At 40.3% G+C, this 22992-nt stretch overlaps 1 protein-coding gene across 3 annotated transcripts in view; it reads left to right on the top strand.

The window, feature by feature from the left end:
* Positions 1–755: 755 nt before the first annotated feature.
* The window catches only part of LOC102696514 (tau-tubulin kinase 2), a 58525-nt gene continuing 36288 nt past the window's right edge, over positions 756–22992 (top strand). For 2 of the 3 annotated variants that reach the window (XM_069193378.1, XM_015351024.2), the window contains exons 1-2: positions 756–1040; positions 19590–19740. In XM_069193378.1, coding sequence (XP_069049479.1) covers positions 19672–19740 — 69 coding nt within the window. In that variant the 5' untranslated portion in view covers positions 756–1040; positions 19590–19671. The remainder of the gene's footprint in view (positions 1041–19589; positions 19741–22992) is intronic. The other variant, XM_015351027.2, reaches the window with a different exon arrangement.

The following is a 22992-nucleotide window of genomic DNA, read 5'->3' as shown; positions in this document are numbered from 1 at the left end:
GAATTCATCACATTTAATTAACGCTGTATTTACGCATTAACAAATTATTTTCGAAGCTTATTCTGCGGACCTTTCAAGTAAATTAAATTACTTTATTAAATTAAATTAAATGGTTTGCCATTGAAAGTCTGTCGTGTGTTCAGGGATCTCAGGTGCTGCCGCTGTAGTAGCGAAAGCCTTCCTGTCCTTCAGTCGCACTACGACTCCCAGGGATCTCATCGTACCAAGGCGTATCCCTAGCTACGAAATATCCTGTCGCCTAGGAAACAGTTCTTCGTAATTCTGTTTCCTTTATCCAGTGTATTTTGCTACTGAGTAAGACGACACTCTTTAGACGAAAATAAGTAAGAAAATCCCAGTAGGTACCCCCTAACGTATTAGCGTGTTTAACCATGTTTTGTATTTTTATGTAATTAATTTCCCTAGAACAGATATATGGGCTTAACAATAGAAAACCGCCATATATTATCTATGGAGGAAAGACAGTCAAATCTTAAATTGTCACCGGGAAATTGTGTACAGTTCCATGTATCGTTCCCAACAATTTAGGAAACCTTCATTCAATGAATGCGTTGGACTCTGGAGAGAGCCCAGCCACTTTACCAGGAACTGAAAACTCGCTTCTGACCAATCGCTTGCGGCGTTAGCCCACAGTCCTCTCTCTCATTGGTCATTGGGCTGTCCTGATGTTCGGGAGGGGAAGGGTTTAAAGCGCGGGCACGTTTGAACAGCACAGGCGCGCGCCTCCGACCCGTCTGTTGCGATGCTAGGGAGCGCGCGCGCAAGCCGGTGGCAGAGAGGGTAGGCCGTGACGTCACCACGGAGCCGCAGGAGATGCTGAGGTGACAGCAGAGAAGGAGAAAAGGGACGATTTTTTTTTACACATCTAGATGCCAGCATAAACAATTAGCAACTGCTATCCAGCGTCTTGACTACACCGTTAACCATGGGGATTTAACACCGTCGTCGACACTGAAGCAGAGCCAAGGAGGTCTCCTCACCACACCCGTGTCCCTGTAAGGGATACACGCACAGCGAAGGTAGGGGGATCCGAGGAATTGCTGTTTTGACAACAAATATGGACCCGTTTGGGAAACCGGGGATTTTTATAATGGCAAGGAATCACGGGGGTAGTCGGACACGGGTTCTTCAAGGTCGTTGTGTGAAGCAGAGCACGGTTCTCAGAAATGTCCGGCAGGAACAGCGTTGTCCACAGTCCGGGGTTTGTTGGTTAGAAATAAATCTGCACTCCGTTGCTAGCAAGTCGAGTGGGAGGCGAAAGTAACGCTAGGTGCAAGGGTATTTAACACTGCAGGAGTCCGGGGCTGAGACCGGCTGCGAAGCTCTCAACGCTGTTTTCTCGGTTTCTTTCAATCGCAGACTAAATCGTCATTCCGGGCTGATTTGTACCGTTTAATGCGCTTGCAAACTTGTGGTAAGAAAACGACTTTCAAGCAGCTAAGATATGCCTTGGATTTTTTTTTACAGATACGGGCTTGTAGTGCATCTGTCCCCGGCCCTTGAATTGTAAATAATTCAAAGGAAGGGGAGGAACGGGGGAAAGTGTATCGATTGGCTTTGTAAATCAGTTTACCCTCGGTCTGCTGTCTGTTCATGCCGGGGGACAGCAGCTGGTCTCATTCCACAGTCTGGAGATGAATAAAAATCACATAGCTGAGCCGAGTATTTCATGACAGTCGAATGGAGTGCATTCCTGCTTTGACTTCTGTGTATTTGCTTGGCAGACAAGCCTTCGAGTTGATATTCAGATTCAATTTGACGTGTCTCGGTACAATACGTGCAGTAGAACGTCGTAAAATAATTTGACCACTCTGGGATGCGAGTTGTTTCGTAGTTAATTTTACAGTTGTCCTTCCTCTCTCCTTAGTCCAATAGCTTTTATTCATTTGATCCAATTTAGGAGTTGCAGAGGAATGCATTAAATGGTTATTGTGAAGTAATCCAATTTCGAGTATGAGTCTAAATGTAACACTTTCGTGAATGCGGTTCAGAATTTAATCTTAACAAAGCCATTATGCATCTACAGTATTAAAACTCAAGAAGCAACAGAATCTGATCTGTAAGATTGTTGCCTTTGTGTAAATGTTACTGCTTGGACAAGTCACCACGTTGCTAGAAGGGACACCGAATATGTGGATTTTCAGAATGAAATTCAAAGTGCCGCTACTTACCTTTTAAGGTCTTGAATGGTGTGGCTTCTGGCTACATCAGTGAGCTGTTAACTCTCTATGCAGGTCCGTGTTATTTGCACTGTTGGTGCTTTGGCCCTCTTTGAATTCCCAGTACAGGACTCTGAACCCTGTGGGACCCCAAGAGACCAGACTTCCTGTTCTTCTGCTCCCAGACTGTGGAATGATCTCCCAGTCCTTATCTGATATTGCAAGTCACTCAGCACTTTCAACTCCTGTCTTAAAAACTCAATCTTATCCTCTAGATTTTGATTAATGTACTGCTTTAACTTAACATGTACCTGTTTTTTGTTTGCTATCATGTATAGTGCTTTGTAAGTTCTCATGAAATATAGAAAATACAATAAACAATAGAGTGGTTGTTAAAATAATGTTGTTTGTTAGTATAAAGTTACTCAAACAAGGAAACATGGCATTGGGATCTCTGTCTTTACTGGGATCATTAGTCAAATTAACATTTTGTAAATTAGTGAGGGAGACTAATTTGGAGTCTTACAAGGCCACACATACAGTACAGACAAAAACTGAACCTAGACCCTGGTTTTACAATTTTCAGTTATTATTTGGACAGAATATTTAAGCACCCTTTCATTAAAAATACCTCAAACATGGAAGAACGTAAATTAAGTGTAGTGTCATTGAGTGGAGTGTGACCTAGTCATTTTCTTAAGGTTCAGTAGGAACATAATTCCTTTCCCAAGGAGGCTGAAATTAGTATCCTTCACTGGTGAGAGAACAGCCTCTTTCTTTTTCAGGACCTGTCACACAGAATCCAAAGAGTTGGCATTATACTCTGTAATGTGTTTTGCCTCGGATGAGTGATATTTAATATGGGTCATATGCAGTGATTAGCTAATTGGTAAAGGTAGCCCTCAGAAAAGAGCAAATCCTGGTTTGTAACTGAGTCTGGGAAGATGCTGAGACACAGGTTTGTCAGCTCTGCTCCTTGGCTACATTTGTCTTAAAAAGTCCTTTCTTAAGTGCTCAAAGTTTCATCAAGGAAAAGAGCAACACTCCCTGGGTATGTGCACACAGAGGTGAAAAGATCCAGCCACAGGACAGCTCTGGCTCAGGTTGAGTGGTGTGTCCACATGGCAGGAGCTCTATTGTTAAACAAAATCGAGTATTTTCTCCTGCTGTATTTGCTCATGAAGGAGGAGGAATTGAGGCACTGACGCACAAACACACCACCCGTTGGCCTGGCCCAGGCCTGGCTGCGATCGACAGGGGGGGCTTGTCCTGCAGGGAAATCTAAAGGAAACAAAGGTCCCATTTAAAAGATGCAAGGAGGGCCAGAGCTGGGTGCAAGGCAGAAGGAAATAGCCACTGTACTCTATCATCATCAAGAACAGATCAGGACTGATCCATGAGTGAAACAGAGACTCTGTGTACACTGGGCAAGAAGTGAAGAGGAGAAACCAGAACTGCTCTCACTGTGTGACATGGTGTGGGGACCGATAAGCCAGGAAAGATGAATTTATTAACAACATCTGATCGAGATATAAACAGAGCATGTTTACGCAAAAAATGAGAAATGGAAGTATGCTTGTAGGCCTTACTGCGATGCCGGTATTGATTAGTAATAATTATTGTGCCTAATGATGTTTTGTATTGGAACAGTGCTTTTTTGTTCAAGAGGACCTAAAGTTTTTAGCCTGTAGGAAGGAACTTACTTTAGTCACTACTTAAATCCAGCACCCGCCTGGGAGGCTTACAAAAGATCAGGTAGACAAGCAAGAATTTAATTGAGAGGAGCATTTATTTAAGCTAGATTGAGCTTAAAAAGTGTTAGTGGCCTATCTGACAAAGGTCCATGGGATTTTACTGATCACAGACAGACATGACTAATTCATTTAACATCTCATCTGAAGAATGATATCTCCTCCAGCGGAGTGGCGCCTGTCATCGTAGTGCAATTTCTGAACCAGGGGGAAGTGTGTCACCTACAGGCCCACAAAGACGGGGTGTGTGACAGAGGTTTTTTAAATGTTATGAATATTCCTGTTACTCGAAGTACATTCCACGTGGGGGTGTATCTGTTGAAAAAGAGTCTTTGTCCATAGGAATGTTTCTAGCAGGGAGTGGGATTATGAGAGAGATCTAATCAGCTCGTCAGCAGCTTCTTGGTAAAAGGTTGCATAGTGCCAGTTCGGGATAGATGCATTTCTGCAGTAAAATATCGTGAAACAGGATATTGGGAGAAGGATGCACATGTGTGCAGTAAGCCTTTATGGGAGTATTTAAAAAAAATAAGTTTGGGGGAAATCAAAAAGGACTCCTAATGCATAGCAGTTCGATCTGTTTCATGTATTTCATTTTTAACCTCATATGTTTGTCATGTGAGTGCATATTTGCCGATCATGTTAATTAGCTGAAATATAAAGATACATGTTTAGCAGTCTACAGCTTGTAAAAACTGAAATGGATCAGTGTCATGAGAGTCGTTCTATTCCTCAGTTTGTTGAATGTCTTGTGAGGGCTTTTATTTGTGTGTAGGGCAAGGCTGGAATGTGGAGATGGACTTTGTAGACGGATGCCAAGGTTTGATCTGATGGGATAATTCTTTTTGTGTGCTACTGTTAGTGCAGTAGGTAATATGCTGCATAGTTATGTTTAGAAATTCAGCAGCTTGAGATTAATTAAATTATTGATGTGCTTGCTACTTATATTTTATTTTTTAACTGTATTTTATATTTTGTATTCTTAAGATTAGGGAGGTGGGAACACAATAATTCACAATTCAAACCACTACACTTCGTGTTTTGTCATATATTTCAAGATGTCAGTCACATCTCTCCAATGAAATGGAACCCAATGCTATTTTGTGTGATGGAACACCAAAATGAACATAAGTACATTAGTGTTTCAGAGTAAATAATCTCAGGGTATAGAACTCCAAAGCCCCTTTCAGTTTTGATTGAGTAATTTTCTTAGCTAAGATCTTGCTGTTAATTCTTTAAAAATATATTCAATACCTGTCCTACAAAACTCCTTTGTGAACACATTCGTTATTTCAGTCGTAGTTTAAAATTAGGTGTATTGTAAGGTTTCTGGCAGTATGAGGCCTTATAGTGCAATCAAGAACTCCCACATCTTATATTACAAAAGGAAGTGGTCTCCTATTAAATAAAATAGAGATTACAGAAATAATATAACCCTGAAAATCAGTTCTTTTCCATTTGTGCAAATAACTCCCTGTAAAACAAACATGTATGTATGTGTTTTGTACACCAACTTTGCATATTTACCAATTATTAAAAATTTATAAGCTTTGATGAATCATTTAAGATATAGAATTATTTGATCCTTGAGTCCTTTACAGCGTGTGGTTTTAAACATCATCCTTATTCAAGTAGAAAGAACTCTGACAAAAGCACAGAGCCTTTATTAGCACCTAGCTTGAGGAGGTTTGAGCATTTTATAGTGCTTCACTTATATCATTTATTTGAGTTTTTTTTTAAACATTTACAGTAGCTGTAGGTAAAAGTTTTTTTTGAAGGAGTTGCCAGGGAAGAAATGAATTGTCTGTATTATGGGCTTCTTTCATTTCTCTGCTGTCTGCCGTCTGTGACAATAGTCTTGCTACCCTGTAACCTGATCTTGTCAGCTCTCCAGAGGGGGGGGGTTGGGCCTGGTCAGTACTTGGATGGAGGCCTGCAAGGAAAGCCATGTTACTCCAGTAAGTGATGGTGGTGGACCAGCAGGTGGTGCTTCCTTTCAGACTTGAATTTCCATGCAAGGTCCCCTGTATGATTACTGAACACACTTTTTTCTATGAAGTGCCCTTTTAAAAGTGACAGCAAGGTTCTGATTATTTGGCCATTAATGGTCCCATGGTACTGTATGTAAGAGCAAGGGGTATCCACCTCACTGAATTGCCTGAATTCCACTCTAGGCTCTCACAATGTCGTCCAGATCTGAAGTTGATGGGGGCGGGGGGATCACAGTGGCACACCAGTTAGGGTAGCTGCCTTGCAGGGCCCTAGGTTCACTTCTAGACCTGGGGTGCTGTCTGTTTGTATGTTCTCCCCATGTTCACATGGCTTTCCTCCCACTGTCCAAAGACATGCTGCTCAGTTAATTGGCTTCTGGGAAAATAGGCCCTATTTTGTTTGCGCCTCGGTGTCTGCCCCACGATGGACTGGTATCCTGTCCTCGCGCCTGTTTCTGGTTTGGACGGGCTCCAACTCCCAGGCAACCTTGAGTTGGATGAAGCGGTTAGTAAATGGATCCAAACCAGAATCCAGAAAACCCAAATGAATGGATCTAGAAATGGCGATGGTGACCTTATAATGGAATATAATAATGCGCCACAAGAAGAGAAATATCCAGTGGGATCTAAAGGAGTGAGTTAGGAGATCAGGTGTAAAATTAAGGTTCCAACAAGATTAGAATCCCAAGCGTGCATCTGAACATCTGTTTGTTTGATGGTGTTAAGCACATCTGACTTTAAAACCATCGTTTTAGTTTCCTTGGGGAATAAGTAGTAACATCATATGTGTGATTATTAGTGTGTTAAAACATTCTATCAAGAGACCGTTTAGGGAATTTGTGAAAAGAGTATATGTGTATTTTTTTTTTCACAAAGAGAAATGAAAAATTAAAAAAGCCATATGTGTGCATCCAAAAGATACGTCAGAAACTGCGAAAAGGAGGACTTCAGCCTCAGACAAACTGGAGCAAATGTGGCGATGCTGAAATGTTTGCTTTAGAGATGAAGAGCTCCTGTTTTGTGGCAGCAGATGCCTTATGAAAGTCAATGAAGACGGCGCTTTTTTTGTCCCCTTGCTGGCGGCTGTGCTGTGTTAAAACAGTGATCTGAGGTAGACCTTTTTACCCATCAGGCCACTGGAATCTAGACAGATTTTCTGAGAGCTTGTGGTACAATTCCAGATCTTGCAGGAGCTGGCTTATTAATTAGGGTTTAGCAGTTTTCCAGTGGGGTGGGGGAGTGAACATGGGCATCATGCTTCAGTCCATCATAAGGAAGGTGCTCGTTGTTGGTGAAAGTCGTTACAAACCCTGAAAGCAGAGGTCTCATCCTGGGCTGCTGTTGTTTGGGAGGCCAGTTCATCTAACACACACACACACAGAAGGACAATATAACAATATAATGACCAGTAACATAGCCGCCATATCTTTGGAAGACTGGGGTAAACTGAAGCATTTCGGGGGGGGGGGGGGGAACCCCACAAAAACACAAGGAAAATAATAACAAAAGCTTAACATAGGTGGTGCCCCAGCTTAAACATGATGACCTATGTTTATCATAAGCGGTTATTTCTTTCTGTGTTAAAATTGGGCTATTCCTGTCTTTTCTACCAAGTAAATACGCTGAACATTTTTCTCAGGCTGCTCCCTTCAGGTTAAGTTGATTCTTACCCATCCGTCCAGCATCAGAAAGACTCTTGATGTGTGCGAATCACCCTCATTATCCTGTCCTGGATGTACAGCATGCAAGACAGTCACGCCTCACCAGCATGCCTCTGCAGGATATGATGCATACATAGTAACATTTATAAGAAATCGGAATGATTGTTTAAGCACTATAAATTGGTGTGTCAATAACAAAACAGTAATATGTGCAGTACCTTCCAATGGCAAATCTTACGCTGTTGAAGGAGGTTTAATTAGTAGCTTTCTACAAGCCAAAAACAGACAATGACTGTTTAATATGGGACCTGCTGGCATATTTGTGAGTCATTCCAAACTGCAGCGCAAAAAGTCATATTTACAATGATGGTAGGCTACAGTATATGACTACAAATGTCAATGATGCATAAGTTTGGTTTATAGTCATATACTGTAGCTTGGAATTGGTGTAAAATTCAAGGGATAGATTAGCAGGAACCATTTTTCTATTAAGTCCTTCTGGCATGGTAGAGCAGAATATGTTAGTTTCGATACTTTCCTAGGTCGCATTGTCCAATTTTCATTATTCATAAAAATCTGCTTTTCATGTCTTGTCTTTGACTTGTGAAGTGCTGCACTATTCTAGATTTAACTGGTTATATAGTTCTTTACTTGTCAGCCTCTCCAGTTCTGTAAATATCACTGTCATCAGACTGCTATAAACTGCATTGCTGCCTTCATTAATAAATGGTCAATGGTGTTTTTATGTTCATCAGCAGTGTTTCATATGTAATTTTGCAAATGTTTGATTGGTTTCATAGATGTCTTGCATGCATTACAACGAGCCTGTGTTTAAATAGCAGCAACAGAATGAGGAGAAAATACAAGCAGTCCTGTATCAGCTAGCTTGGCCTCTTTGCTGTGCAGGGCCTGATGCAGACGGTGATGCGAAAGGCTGACATTCACTGTGCACAGCATCACTGTTTAAAGCAGTGCTGATGTAAATTCATACAGCGGGTCACATGTCTTGGATGTGTTTGGCCTTCATGTATCCCAAGTAATGGGGCACAGCTGCAGTTCCAAAGCATTCCAATAAAAAGGGGGAAATAAACTGGTTCTAAAAAATGGTTCTGTACGCTATCAAGACAGCCTTACCACTTCTCCTTTCCTCATTTTTCATGAGCGCCAAGCGTCCTACATTTAGCTGATTTTTGTCTTGTGAAGTTGATGTTTAATGACAGGCGTTTTGATTTGCATTCTTGCTTATAGAATTGGAAAAACTCTTTAATCCGTATGGGAGCCTAGTGTTTTGTTCTGGAACCTTCCGTCTCAGAAGTGACATTTTACTCGATTTCCTCATACTTGGCAATTTAAAGTGAGAAAACATCTCGATGAGTAGCAGTTTAGCACTTTCTTAAACCTCTTATGTGGTGATTTGCCGGCTTTGGCAGAGTCTTGCAAGCTTGACATAGACGAATGCCTGACTTCAGTGCACTGGGTTTTGGGGGCCTTTAATCTATTCAATTAATGAGTGTTGTTGTTCTGGAAGGCCTGCTGAGATAATCATAGTTTGTTTTTTTCATCTCGATTCGTTCTCTCTTTGACCTTGACCCTCCCGATCTGTGTGAGGAAGTTATGCATTTGTCAGGGGAGGAGTAGCAGCCTCTCTGCACAACAGAGTGAAGTCTGAGGCAGGCATCTGTTAGAGCCTGACAGAATGCTAGTGTTGTGTGCGTCTGTGTGTGTGCACACTTAATGCATACTTGAGTTGGTTGAGTTGTTTATTAAATCTATTCCACTTTCACAAAATGGGGAACCATGGCAGTTTGATCCTTTTCAATTATTATTTTTTTTAGAATCCAAAAAAGTGGGGGCAAACTCCTCCATTGTGTCGCACACCCCACAGTCCAGTTTCCGAAGAAGAGGCACATCCCTCACCCACAGTGCTACAAACCTGTAATCTCCCAGGAATCAGCAGGGGGCACCATGTTGCTGCTTTCCCTGGTCAACTACTCCCAATCTATCCTCCTGTTACGTGTTACAAAAGGTTGAGTTGTGTGGCTGTGATTTTCATATTCACAGTTGACTAGTGACACAACACAACCTTGAAACTGTGATTGTGTAGCACCTTTACTGGTTCAGCCATTCAGGAGGCTCCCATAAGTCACCAACGATCTCCTAATAGCTTCTGATTCTGGTTCTCTTTCCATACTCATCCTTCTTGATCTCAGTGCTGCCTTTGACACTGTTGACCATAACATCTTGCTTTCTCGTCTCGAGACTGTGTTTGGAGTCTCTGACACTGCCCTCAAATGGTTTAAGTCTTACCTCACTGATCGCTGTCACTTTGTCTCTCTCAATGGGTACAGGTCTGAAATCGGTCTTGTCAAGTCTGGTGTCCCCCAGGGCTCAATACTGGGCCCCTTGCTCTTCAGCATTTACATGTTCCCACTTGGTCAGCTTTTAAGATCACAGGGCCTCAGCTTTCATTTTTACGCTGACGATACTCAAATATACATCCATACCAAACCCGACACTGACGTCGCTGTCTCTATCCTATCTAATTGCATCTCTGACATAAAAATTTGGATGACTCAAAACTTCCTTCATCTTAACTGTGACAAGACTGAAGTCATGCTTATTGGTACCCCCCATCAACTTCGTAAAGCCAGTCCTGTAACCCTGTCTGTAGATGGCTCTGTACTTGAGCTTCAATCAAAATTGAAAAACCTTGGGGTTATATTCGATTCTGGCTTAACATTCGACCCACATGTACAGCATACTGTCAAAACATCTTTTTTTCACCTTAGAAATATCGCAAGACTACGCCCTATGCTATCATTAACTGTGGCTGAAAAGCTGATCAACATATTTGTATTCTCTCGAATTGACTACTGCAATGCTCTGCTCCCTGGTGTATCTAAATCTACTCTGAACAAGCTGCAGTATGTCCAAAATTCAGCAGCCAGAATCCTGACCAGGTCTAGTACAAGTGTTCACATTACTCCTATCCTGGAGTCCTTGCACTGGCTTCCGGTCAAATTCCGCGTAGACTTTAAAATCCTCATGCTCACCTACAAGGCTTTACATGGCTTGGCACCTCAATACCTGTCTGAACTTTTATCGCCCTACTCCCCACCTCGCAACCTCCGCTCTTCAAATTCTGCCCTCCTTACTGTCCCCCAAGCCCGTCTACATTGTATGGGCGACAGGGCCTTCTCCTGCTATGCCCCCAAGCTCTGGAACTCTTTACCCAAGGATATTAGAGAGTCACCTTCTCTAAACTCCTTCAAATCCAGACTCAAAACTTTCTTCTTCAGTAAAGCCTTTACTTAACTGGTTCCATTCTTCACCCCTCTGCTCTTCTTAATACCATCTTCCACGGTCTCCTCTATTGTTATTGTTGTATTGTTGTAATTATAATTGTGTCCTGTCTTGTGAAATTTTCTTATCTATTGTTGTAGTCTTCTTATTTATTGTTATTGTCATCCTGTAAAGCGCTTTGAGAAGCCACCTTTAAAGGCGCTATATAAAATAAAGTTTATTATTATTATTATTATTTCAAACTTAGACTCTACAGGATTTCATGAGTTGTTGCCAGGTGATAAACGTTTCTAGCTTCTCATAAAATGCACAAAAAGAAATGTGATCTGAAAACCACGTGTTGCTTCCATGAGTACTATCAGTACACCATTCTAAAGCTTTGGAGTCCAATATCTATGCAAGAAAATCCAGTTTTTCCTGGAATGAAGATATTAATGTTTGTAGTTAGCAAACTGGTGCCTTTGTCACTAAATCTTTATTTGACATTTGAAAGACCCATGCTTGGGTTTTCTGTCTGGTATTTTAATGACACTTTTTATTTAGGATGATCTTAAGTACAGTACATACTGTAGGTAGTAACTTCATTCCTTGTGATAAACATAAGGGATCCTAACATTAAATTATTTCATCTGCACTAGAACCATTTTTGTGTTCTTTAAAAAGGATGGTGGAGTTACAGTACATGTAAGCTCTGTTTTTGTAGTTTTGTATAGAGCATTGGGATCCCTTGGTACCTACTGAGAAATATTTTACTTCTAATCTGAGAAATAGGTAGTGAACAATGTTGCACTAGTATGTAAGAAATAGTAAATAAGTATTGACTTAATTTTAATGATCATTTCTTGTTGATCTACCTGATGACTCATTTGGATTTGTCGTATCAGGGGTTGTGTGAAAAAAGACTTTCACGGCAATGAATCGTGCAACATTTTAAAGTGTACAAATTAATTAATCTATTGTGGGTAAAACTTTCTGTGGTTTTGAGATGAAACATTATGATTTATAACAGCTGTGTTTGTTTATACGGTATGTCCAGTTCCAAATAGTTTCTTTCTCCATCCACTGGAAGAATGAAAGAAAGCATAACGGACCAAGTCAAATACACCTCCCAAGTCTCCTGAATAGTTTTTTTAAAGTACTCCAACTATTTTATAGTAAAGAGAAATTTCTACACCACGCACATTGCTGAGAGGCATGATTCTACAACACAGTCAAGAAATGTGAACTGTAAAGTAGTGCTGGTTTACTTCATCTCCAGTGCAGGCCAGTCAAGGAACTGAGAGCTGTGACTACAGAATCTTCCTTCCAGGATTTTAAAAGCTTAATGTTGAAAGGTATGGATAATGTTCAATAATGCACAGCTGGCAGCATAATGCAGACTAAATAATGACATTGGTTTTAACGTTCCCAGAAATGATTCAAGTGATCTGGGAAGAGCTCAAGTGACCCAAGGACAAAGCAGCCCTCCTCACCAGAACCTGCAGTCGCTGAGATGTGAATGGATTTTTAAATACCTCCGTCACTGGGGAGGATATTTCAGAAGCCGTGTTTTTTTTCTAAAGCCGCAGAAGGGACTTTTTTGTCTGCTTCTGAAGCTACATGGGAGCAAGGTTTTATGCCTCAATTTTCTTACTGTGTGTGTGTTAGTTTAAGAAGAATTACTTTCTGCAACTCTGTGGTGTTTGTGTGCCTTTTTATTAATGCTGGCTGAAATCATTGAGTCATTCTGATTTTGCTACTTTTCTTTTCTCTGCGCTAAAAGAAGTCATTTTGATTGAATTTGCAAGCTTCCTTGTGTTATTGTTTTAAGTGTGCACTGAGAAAATGTAATGGTTAAAACCATACCACAGTTCTTCTGGGTGTGGCAGACGATTGCTCATTTTCACATATCTTAAAATATACAGTGCCTTGCAAATGGTACTCCCCTTTCCTCTTAGTCCAGTGATGTTCCACTTTGTTGAGTTATACTTGATGATGTAATGATGATCTTTAAAGTGAATAATCAAAAACCTGAATGCTAAAATTGAACATTGTTATGGGTTTCACGAGACAAATGTCTTCTCTTTTCAGCATGGAATAAACCTTTACTTGTTCTTCTGCAGTCTACGAGTGCTGACGCAGCTACCCACCTAAACTGCTGTGGTTACATCATGTTAGGGCAATTTACTTTTATTCATTCTGGATTCACTTAATAAGGGTTGTTGGCTCACTGAAACAATTATCAAAAAAAGTAATATATAAAATAATTGAGCAATTTGTATCAAAAATGGCATATGTAGTATTACTCATTGGTTAATGTAACACAACCTTTCCAAAACACAGCATTCTATAGGAACACAATTAGTGCTTTATAGCTAAACTGGCTATAGTTTGTTTGCATTTTTCCTGTCATTACAGGAGGGCTGGTAACTATACATGCATACACTGTAATTTAGGCTTTCTGCAGGCCTCGCAGTGTCAATTGCAATTCTAGCACCACATCACTGACGGCAGTGCAACCTTACGATTAGCCTGCAGGCCACAGGGGTCACTGCAGGTGATGGATAGCCTGTTACCAACTCATTGTGTCCACAGAGGTGCGCTGCGTGAATCCCTTTCCCAAGGGCTTTCACAAGGACTGGGTTGAATGAGAATTTCAATTTCTCATGACAATCAAAAGCATCGGTAGCATTTCATTCCATTATATTCCTCTTCTATTTTGAGGTCTGTGGAAATGTAACTTATTTGAGAGTCCAGCTTGTGTGCTAACAGTCACCACAGCTACAGTGATGGAGTAAAAGTCATTCCAGCTAGAGTGATCATATCTTCTGATCAGGATCAAAGGTGCTAGAAACGGCAGCCTAAAGACACCTATACACAGGTTTACATTACAGGGTGCAAGTTTCTGCATTCAAACTACTGGATTTTTTCTAAATTATAATCATTTTCTGACTTTCAGCATCTTGTTGAAGTAAACATCATCACACCTTATTGTTCCACTGCTAGATTAAGACCTCTCCCGAAATCTCCTGTCTAGTGATTCTTGTGCAGCTGGGTCCTTGGAACTCATTGATTTTGTCTTGTCATTTTCCAGTGGATATCTTCTTGGACCCTTTTAGTCACTCGAGATCTTGTTCAGAAAAAGAATCAGTGAGCCAAAAAACTCCTGTGATCCCAGACATGTCCATATATTATACTATGTTTAGTCACATGCTGAAGTGAATTTCAGTCAATGCAAATTGTGGTCTCGACAGTAACAACTTTATCAAGTTGTGTTGAAATCATGCTGCTAATTAAATAGGTTTTAATTGCAAAATGAGAGACCCTTTAAAATCCTGAGAACCAGCAGAGATGACAGTTGCAGTGAATTTGTCCCAGAGCTGCTGTCAGTATGCAAACACATGGTGCAAGAGCAATGTTTATCCAGACTGAAAATGCCATTTTGGGTTTGCACAAGTTCAAGCTGTCCCCTGTAGACGTTCGGACAGCTGAGGTGCCCCTGTAGGGAGTGGAGAGTGTCAGAGAAGGCCTGCTAGTAGCAGATGCATACAATAATGTGTGAAAATGTAATGGTGATGAGCAGGTGTCCCTAACAAACACTCACACCTGATGAGCAGTTCTGTGCTCTGATCTGTCCTGTACTCTTCAAACCACTAAGATACAGACTGCAGAGATCACCAGCTGTGTGTTCTGTATTTGCTGTGTTTTTCAGTTCATACCAAGCCAACTGTGAAAAAAAAACTTAGAGCGAAGAGATCACAAACAGTGTGATTAATTTAGTGCTGGGTAATTGGTTCCAATTTGCTTTCTTGTTTTTGCAATCTCTTTATCTTTCTTAAGTCATCTGAGGTGATCACAAAGCTAGGGTCTAATCATATTGGCTATTTGTTTGTTCCCAAGCTCTTTTAGGTACACAGTTACATAGCAAGAGTGACCAGTGCCGTATGCCAAAAGCTTCTGCTCTTGATGCAGGAACTGATGTTTTAATGGCATCCTGGGGTTCATATTGAGGGAAAGCTGAGCAATATTTAATCATGCGTTTCTTATCCTGGCTGTGGCTTGCCGTTCCTATCTGATTACCAAATCTTCTAAAATGGTATTTGAATAACTGTCAGTTGAAGATGGTTGACCCACGTTTCAGTTTTACCACCCTAATGATTAAATCTGCAGGGCAGTTTTATACCACAGTGGCCCAGCTTAAACAACAATTACTTTGTTCTTGTCACTTGATGCATACGTCAAGGTTTTTAAAAAAATATGAGTTACAGAAATTGGACAGATCTGACATTTTGCTATAGTATAGTCTTCAACATTACAAAGAACATCTTTGTTTACCTTTATAGTAAGTTGTTTTTTGTCGGTTCAATGCTTGTGACCTAAAATATCATTTTAAAAAAAGATTGGGAATTTGCTGTGTTGTTCTGTTTGAGATTCTGCCACAAAACGATGTACAATATGATGTATATAGCCTTTGTGATCACTTATGGTAATACTAGGTGTTGTTCCATTGCATGCTTTGATAGCAGTACATTGCTGGCTTTTAACTTAACAAAAGCTCTGTAAATGGCAATGAATACCTGCAAAACCTGAAGCAGATTTAATGTCAGTCCAAGTGTTGCACACTAAATGTAGCTGTGTCCGGTGGTGATTGCAGAACAAGCTGATGAACCAATCCAATGGAATTGTCCAGTGGGAAAGCAATTAAAAAGGCAAACAAAATGTTAGTGTATATACAGTTTGACCTGTTGAATCCAAATCAAAGGACAATCTTTTAAAAGTGTATAAGCTCATTAGTACAGCTTCATTTATATATAGTGTACAATGTGGTCTCCACATTATAGAATGGAATCATTCGGGAGAGGAGCAACCAGATGAATTCCACTGACAAGACTGGAGGAACTGAACCATTTTAGTCTTGGACAGAGGAAACGCTAACAGAACCCAAGTATTCTCAATTCTCAAATGCACTGACAAAGGCAACCCTGCAGAAACAACAGTGAAACAGTAGAGGACACAAGTGAAAACTAATGTGGAGGTGCAGGAGGCACTTCTTTTCCCCAAAAGAGATTATGGAACAAGCTATGCATCTCTTTTGTTGAAGACAATACCCTGGCTTCTTTCAAGACATGGCTGGATGAGTTTCTGGAACGATTAACTACAAACTACCAAACTAGATGGACCAAATGACCAGTGATCTCAGATTGCTCTCCTTTAATCTGGCTCTTTGACCTTTAGCCTGGATTAAAGGGATTGTAGGCTACTCTTCAGCATGCATGATTCCTCATACAAGTGTGGACTCCCTCATTCACAGCTGAGCCGTGGCATGACTAAGACAAAAAGGAGACAAATTTCACCCACGACCTGTGCTATGCACTGCTGTGTTTAGGAATAGAAAACCAATGGGAAAATCTTTTATTCCTTCATTACAGTGTCCTTGGATTCAAGGCATCATGTCAGGAATCCTTGTGAATTTCCATGGAAACAGACAGCTTTCTTGTTAATATGCCCCTTTTTTGTTTCTTTTACTATGTTTTTGTACTTAAATCGCCAGTGTTTTCAGCCTTTTTTTTCAGATCGTAAACTGGACACTGGACATGCACTTTGACCCAAATATCTTTCATAGCTGCAGAATTGAAAGATTCCTCTGCAGTTTGTCCACCATTCCGAAGTACCGTTTCATTTTCTTAGGAAGGCTTAAAATAGTTTATATCGTAAGACTTAAAATAGTATTCATTATTTGAGCACTTCTACGGGCTTCTACGTTTTGACGGGCACAGAGCTGCAAAGCAAGGTGAAAAAAGGGACATTTGGTAAGGATTTGTACATAATCTGCTTTCTACAAATGTAAAAGAATTGTGGCCGATTCTTGTTGTGATAGACTGTCAGGTTTGAAAATCGTTTCCCTTCTTCAGCATAGTGTTGCAAGTGTTTCTTTGTATTAACAGGGGTTTACAGTGTGGGAACATGTCACCGCTGTACCCTGTCAGCATCATCTGGTGTATACATTTTAATTAGGAGCTCCTTTTGCCAGCTGAAATGTTTTTCCTAATATGGATGAATGTTTGCAGGTAGATTGGTGATTATGTGGATTTTTTAATGTAAAATATTAATAGTAGAAATATGGTATTCATGGTGCTTACTTTTTATCTGCAAGGGTTGTTATTTTACATTTGTTTCTACTATAACTATTGTCACAGACATTCACTGATGCTGACAGTGTTCTTGACTAATTTGTTAACTGTAGTAAATGTTGTCCATTAAAGATACTTATGGATAGTGATATCTTTTATAAGTACATTGAACACTCATTTATCCTATATAGTTCAGATTTTTAGCAATATAACAAAAATTTAAGATGCTGTGTTTTAAAACTTATTTCTGCAGCTCTGTTGTATTCCCTGTGTTTGTTAAATTAGCATCTAACATTATTGGAGATGGAGGGTACCCATAAATTGGCCTGCAACTGGAGCATCTATTGAAGTTTTCGCTAAGTCATAGGTTTTCAGCCTTCATGAAGATTTTCAACGTGCAATCAAAATGAAGTCTGTTGCTATCATAAATAGTGAAATGTGAAAAAACAAAATGGATCCACTGTATGTGTTTTCAGAACTGATCTGGTGTGTGAGTGCAGGTTTTTCATTCTACTAGGCTGGGAGGTTTCTCTTGGCTGCCTGGAGCTTTCTACAGTCCCCAGGTACACACAGGTGTCCCTGAATCCTGTGTTGAAAATTATCACTGCAGACCTGTAGCCTCAAATCCTAGTCCTGGAGGGGCCCCATCCAGTAGTCTTGAAATTGGCCATTTCTAAAGCCCAGGATCAATGTAAGTATGATAAGTGGAACAGGTGGTGTTCTGTTATCTATTTTAGTCCTAATTTGAAACAAGAATCATAATATCCGTGAGCCCTGAAAAATCAGTACTCCCTTAATTGAAACATAACTTGATTCATTGATTGAGTGCCTAAACAAATGTTCCTAATCTTGAAATAACAGGTGATACTGGGTGACCTATAAGAATAACTGGATTGTGGCTCTGCATGACACAGGACTGGAGCCTGAAAGTGCTTCGGTATTGTGTGACCTTGAATTGTCCATGATCTTTAGTATGCTGTTCAATATCAATCTTTCTAATTAATTCTCAGTTAACCTTCTCTGAGAGGGCATCCCAGATACTCTTTTTTTTTTGTGTGTGTGAGATGTAGCTAGTTATAACATGGTTAATGACAATCTCATTGTCAAATGTTATCCTTTTAAAATAATGAGAACAAGCCTGCTGTTTCACAGATTAAAGACATGCACCACTTAAGTTGTCAAACACTGTAAAAAAAAAATATATATAAAAAAAAATGCAAGACCAGCAATTTGAAATTCATTAATTTTAGCAGAACATAATGTGATTTGTTTAGGTCTGTGCAGTACTTTTGTCTCAGGTTTTTTGGGAACCCCCTAGTTTGGAATTCTGTACACACATCCATGGGGAGAATGAGGAGGTCTGGACTGACCCCTCCAACCCACCCACTTTACAGCTACTCGTCTACTTTAACACCATCACAGGCTGCGCAGTCCAGTGCACGTGGGCCAGCGCTGACTGGAGGAGAGGCATATCCTTTACTTAGCTGGCAGGCACCAGAGAAACTGGAGGGGCTCCGAGTTGCAGTGACAGCTGATTTATTTCTCCTTACTCTCAGAGGTGTTCAGACTCATGTGCCACCACTTAGGGAATCCCACTTGCAGTCACACGTCAGCCAACATGGCACAGCCTGCCATTAGGTGAGCTCTTTTAGCAGTTGAGGCTCTCAGGAGACAGTACTTAAATTAGAAAATAAGTTTAAATCCACTTTCATTCGGACAGTCTGGCATTTTCCAGATCTCTCTTATGTTTTGTGTACTTGGTGAGCTCACCGTTTTAAAATATATGCCTTACCTTGCTCTGATGTATTTTAATAATAATAAACTTTATTTTATATAGTGCCTTTAAAGGTGGCTCCTCAAAGCGCTTTACAAGATGACAACAACAATAAATAAGAAGAATACACAAGATAAAACACAATTACAATATATACTAGGGTACTAGGGAAAGCAGAGGGATGAAGAATGGAACCAGTTAAGTAAAGCCTTTTCTGAAGAAGAGGGTTTTGAGTCTGGATTTGAAGGAATTTAGAGAAGGTGACTCTCTGATATCCTTGGGGAGAGAGTTCCAGAGCTTAGGGGCATAACAGGAGAAGGCCCTGTCACCCATACAATGTAGACGGGCTTGGGGGACAGTAAGGAGAGCAGAATTAGAAGAGCAAAGGTTGCGAGGTGAGGAGTAGGGTCGATAATAGTTCAGACAGGTACTGAGGTGTCAAGCCATGCAAGGCCTTGAGCATGAGGATTTTAAAGTCTACACGGAATTTGACCGGAAGCCAGTGCAAGGACTCCAGGATAGGAGTAATGTGAACACTTGTACTAGACCTGGTCAGGTGTTTTGAGTGATATGGAGTCTCTGTCAAAGATGATCACCTACTTGAATACCAGAATCTTCATTGCTTTCACTTCGATGTTCGAATTCGAGCGTGGAACAAGCTATCCAGCCATGTTGTTGAAGCAGATATCCTGACTTTCAAGAGACATCTGATTGAGATCGGTGATTATTCCTCTCATTTGTAATGGGTCTTAAAACCCGACCATTCTGAGCTGCGTGATACCTGCAATGCTGACTGCTGACTGTGCGCTTTCTCCGCAGTGAGCAGCGGGTGGTCCCGATGCCAGCGTGTGGCCTGGGCAGTGCCTAGGGGAAGCGCCCAGTCCACTCCGGGGGCGGCAGGATGAGCGGGGGAGGGGAGCAGGCCGATATCCTCTCGGTGGGCTTCCTGGTCAAGGAGCGATGGAAAGTGGTGGGTATATTGCCAGACAATCAGCCTTTGTGCTTTTTACTCTCTAGAAGAGAAACCTTTTGTCTTTGTCTGAAGCCTTCGAGATGATCACTGCTCAGGAAGCCATGCACAAGCAAATATTGCCAAGGGATTTTTTGATCAGGTGGTGTACCTTAATTTGCCTTCAGTCTCCTTTTATTTTTGCCAAGTGGTTTGTAGAAATAATGCGTTCAGAAAATATTTCAACAAGCCCATTTGCTGAAAAGTGTCGAGGGAAGCAAATAAACTTTCCTCAATCCGCTGCAGGTTTATGATTCATTCAACTTCTGAAAGATGCACTCAGCTTTGAGATGCTTCCTAAGCAGTTCCTGAAAGACATGTTAGATAAAAGTCATAACGGAAAGTAGCAGAGATTTTCACCTGTAGTATGCTCAATGTAATGTGAAAAAATAAGCTTTTTGTACAAGTGTGAACAGCATTCTTATGTATTAGTTTTTTTCACATTTGTTAGGAAATTGGCCCCAGGTTACCTTTGCTGTCAAAGGTTCACCTGTATATGTGGACTGTGCAGCAGATTTGCTGTTGTCATGAGTTGAAAAGTGTCATTAAGATAGATGGACCTGCTGGCTGGAGTTTGCCTTTTTCTAAGGCAAAAAACCAGGGTGTCCCTGTGGGTGATGCCAGCTACCCAGATGAGGCATTTTTAAATTTTGTGGGAAGGCTGTCTTATTTTCACACTACAGTCTTTCATGACAAGAAGGAAATGCTATTTTACAAAAATTAAGATGCAGAAGATGGGGACTTAATAGTTTTCTCCTTTAAAGGTGGCATGTGCATTTGCTGCAAATAGATTTGACGGGTTTTGTCTCACTAAGGAGAAGTTTATTCCAAATTAATGTGAGTGATGATAGGTTCAGCTAAGTGAAATATTTAAATGCCTCATTCATGGAGATTCTAGCTCACTGAATACCTGAAGAGACAATAAATATTTTCATCAGCAGGAGCGCCACACTAAGAAACACATTCTGCATAAAACATTCTTGTTGTAGATGAAGCTTTAATTAATAGAAAGCAATTATTTATTTTTTGTGAGTGGGTAGAGAACTGCTTTAATGTGAATACATTTCAGGATGAGCATCCCTAGTAGTATGTCTGAAAGGTTGGTGCTGATGGGCTCAGCTACAGTGCCCATAGGGACAGATATTTTCATGTAGTGTTTCCACAAAAGTAACCAGTTCATGGACTGGAAGAGTGAACCCAGCTTCACATCATTGTGTCCTGTCGGCAAAAGTCCTGAAGATGACCTCGCAGATTTTCTTGAAAGTATTTGAGGAGAAGATGTTTATCTCTTCTCCTTCCTTCACTGGTACAAGCAATCTTGTGTTTGCCTTCTGTGCAGTGTAAGCAGGCTGGAGAGGAAGAGACATATGTCATACGTCAAAGGTCGCAGTGGATACACAAGGTGATTTGGCAAATGGTAAATGCAAATTTAATACAGGATTTACACCTGTATTATGAACAGCCTCATTTAAGTTGCAACACTTAACATTGCTTGTTGCTGGATATGGAGTTTGTTCTTCTCCATTGAGTTAAATGGCTTATTTATGCTTAATAGGAGTCGTCAACCAACCCCCCCTACATTGAAGCAATTTGCGTTTTTTTTAAGGATGATTTGTTCCCATCTGAACAATTGGGCAGCTTTTCAAGAGGTAATTGGAGCCTGGAATGGTCAAATGATGTACTGAGCAGGAACATGTTGCTCATTAAAATGCTGATCTGCACACAATCTGCTTTCCACAGCAAGCCCCAGACCCCTGTGGGCAGACTTTGCATCAATGAGAGGTTTTTATTCAGGCTTTGATATCAGAAATGGCAAAGAAAAGTTTTCTGTTCTTTGTTTTATTCCTAATGCTTAAAACATTGTCATTCTTCAATGACAAAGTTTGTGTTACTCTTGTCATCTTATGTTATACCCAGAGTTGTATAAGTACAGTAAACAATATTAGTTCTAACCACTGCACAGTGTTCGCTGAGAGTTTTATGTTCTTTTATGAGTTTGGATTGTCACTTGTAATGCTTTTATTTGCAAACAGTAATCCTTCAAACATGTGCTGCTGTGTACAGAGCCTTGGCCTTTTCAAATCAGCCGTCTTGAAACAGCAGTACTACAGCTTGATAACAGTTATATTATTTCGGGGTCATTCATTTTAAAAGTGTCAGTGTTGCTGTATTGTTACAAATAATAAGATTGGAAAATAGAGAATTACATTTTATAGACCGAGAAGGATAATCAATAATTAAAGTAATCACAACACCTAAATTGATTATGCCAAGATTATACTCAAACGGTTGGCATAATTAGAGGCAGTTGAGATCTTTGCTCTCTGGTAGAGCTTTGGTGAAAGGAATATTAAGTCAGATATGCAGGGTTGAATAAATATTTTGTAACAAATGCACTAAACAAGACAAAACATAAAACATACAAGTTACTCTGTTTACAAACAAGGCATCCCAGTAGCCTACATATTGACTACCCAAAAAAAACCCAGACTGCTACCAAGTATTCAAATCCTATAACACCTACACAGGCCAACAAGAGAGATACAGTAAATCTGCGTTCTACACTAAACTAAATAAGACCTACTATTTAATCTCTCTCTGTCTGAAATCTGTATGCCAAGTGAATGAGAAACCTCTCTTCCTATTCTAAAAACTGCATCCATTTACCAGCAGAGACGATTTTTAACCTAGGGATTCTTTATACAGGGAATCTGTTACCTAAAAACAACAGAATGGCAAGCTCCCTTAACATTGTTACATTTTATTATGGCTAAAATCATGAAATAACCATTCTAGTTTGTTGAGCCAGAAGGCTTATTTATAGCAGTTTCCTATCCTGCAGGAAAAAAGCTAGAAGCCAACCAAAGCTCAGAGAGAAAGTACCATAGAAAACAGAATGGTTTTCTAGAAGGTGAAAAACAAACACTCTTGTAAGGTCAAAGCAGAACAGTCAGTTAGCTCTCAAGTTGAGAGACCTGGCACAAATTATCCTGTCTGCTTCCTCTGTTTTGGATTAATATATAATAACACTTCATTGCTTTTATAAAGCTCTTTTAATTTTAAAGGGTCTCCTAGCAGCTTATACAAATATTTTTATGATTACTGAGGAGAATTTGCCATAGGCATTAGCCCCACAGTGGAACTAAACATGCCTGCTTTTCCATACAGTACTGTAGGCTCTTTAATGGTCAAATTGCACTCTGGAGGAAAGAG

Source organism: Lepisosteus oculatus, chromosome 8 (genome assembly GCF_040954835.1).
Source record: "Lepisosteus oculatus isolate fLepOcu1 chromosome 8, fLepOcu1.hap2, whole genome shotgun sequence".
Taxonomy (NCBI): domain Eukaryota; kingdom Metazoa; phylum Chordata; class Actinopteri; order Semionotiformes; family Lepisosteidae; genus Lepisosteus; species Lepisosteus oculatus.
Note: the sequence above shows the minus strand (reverse complement) of the source record. Positions and strands in the feature narration are given on the sequence as shown.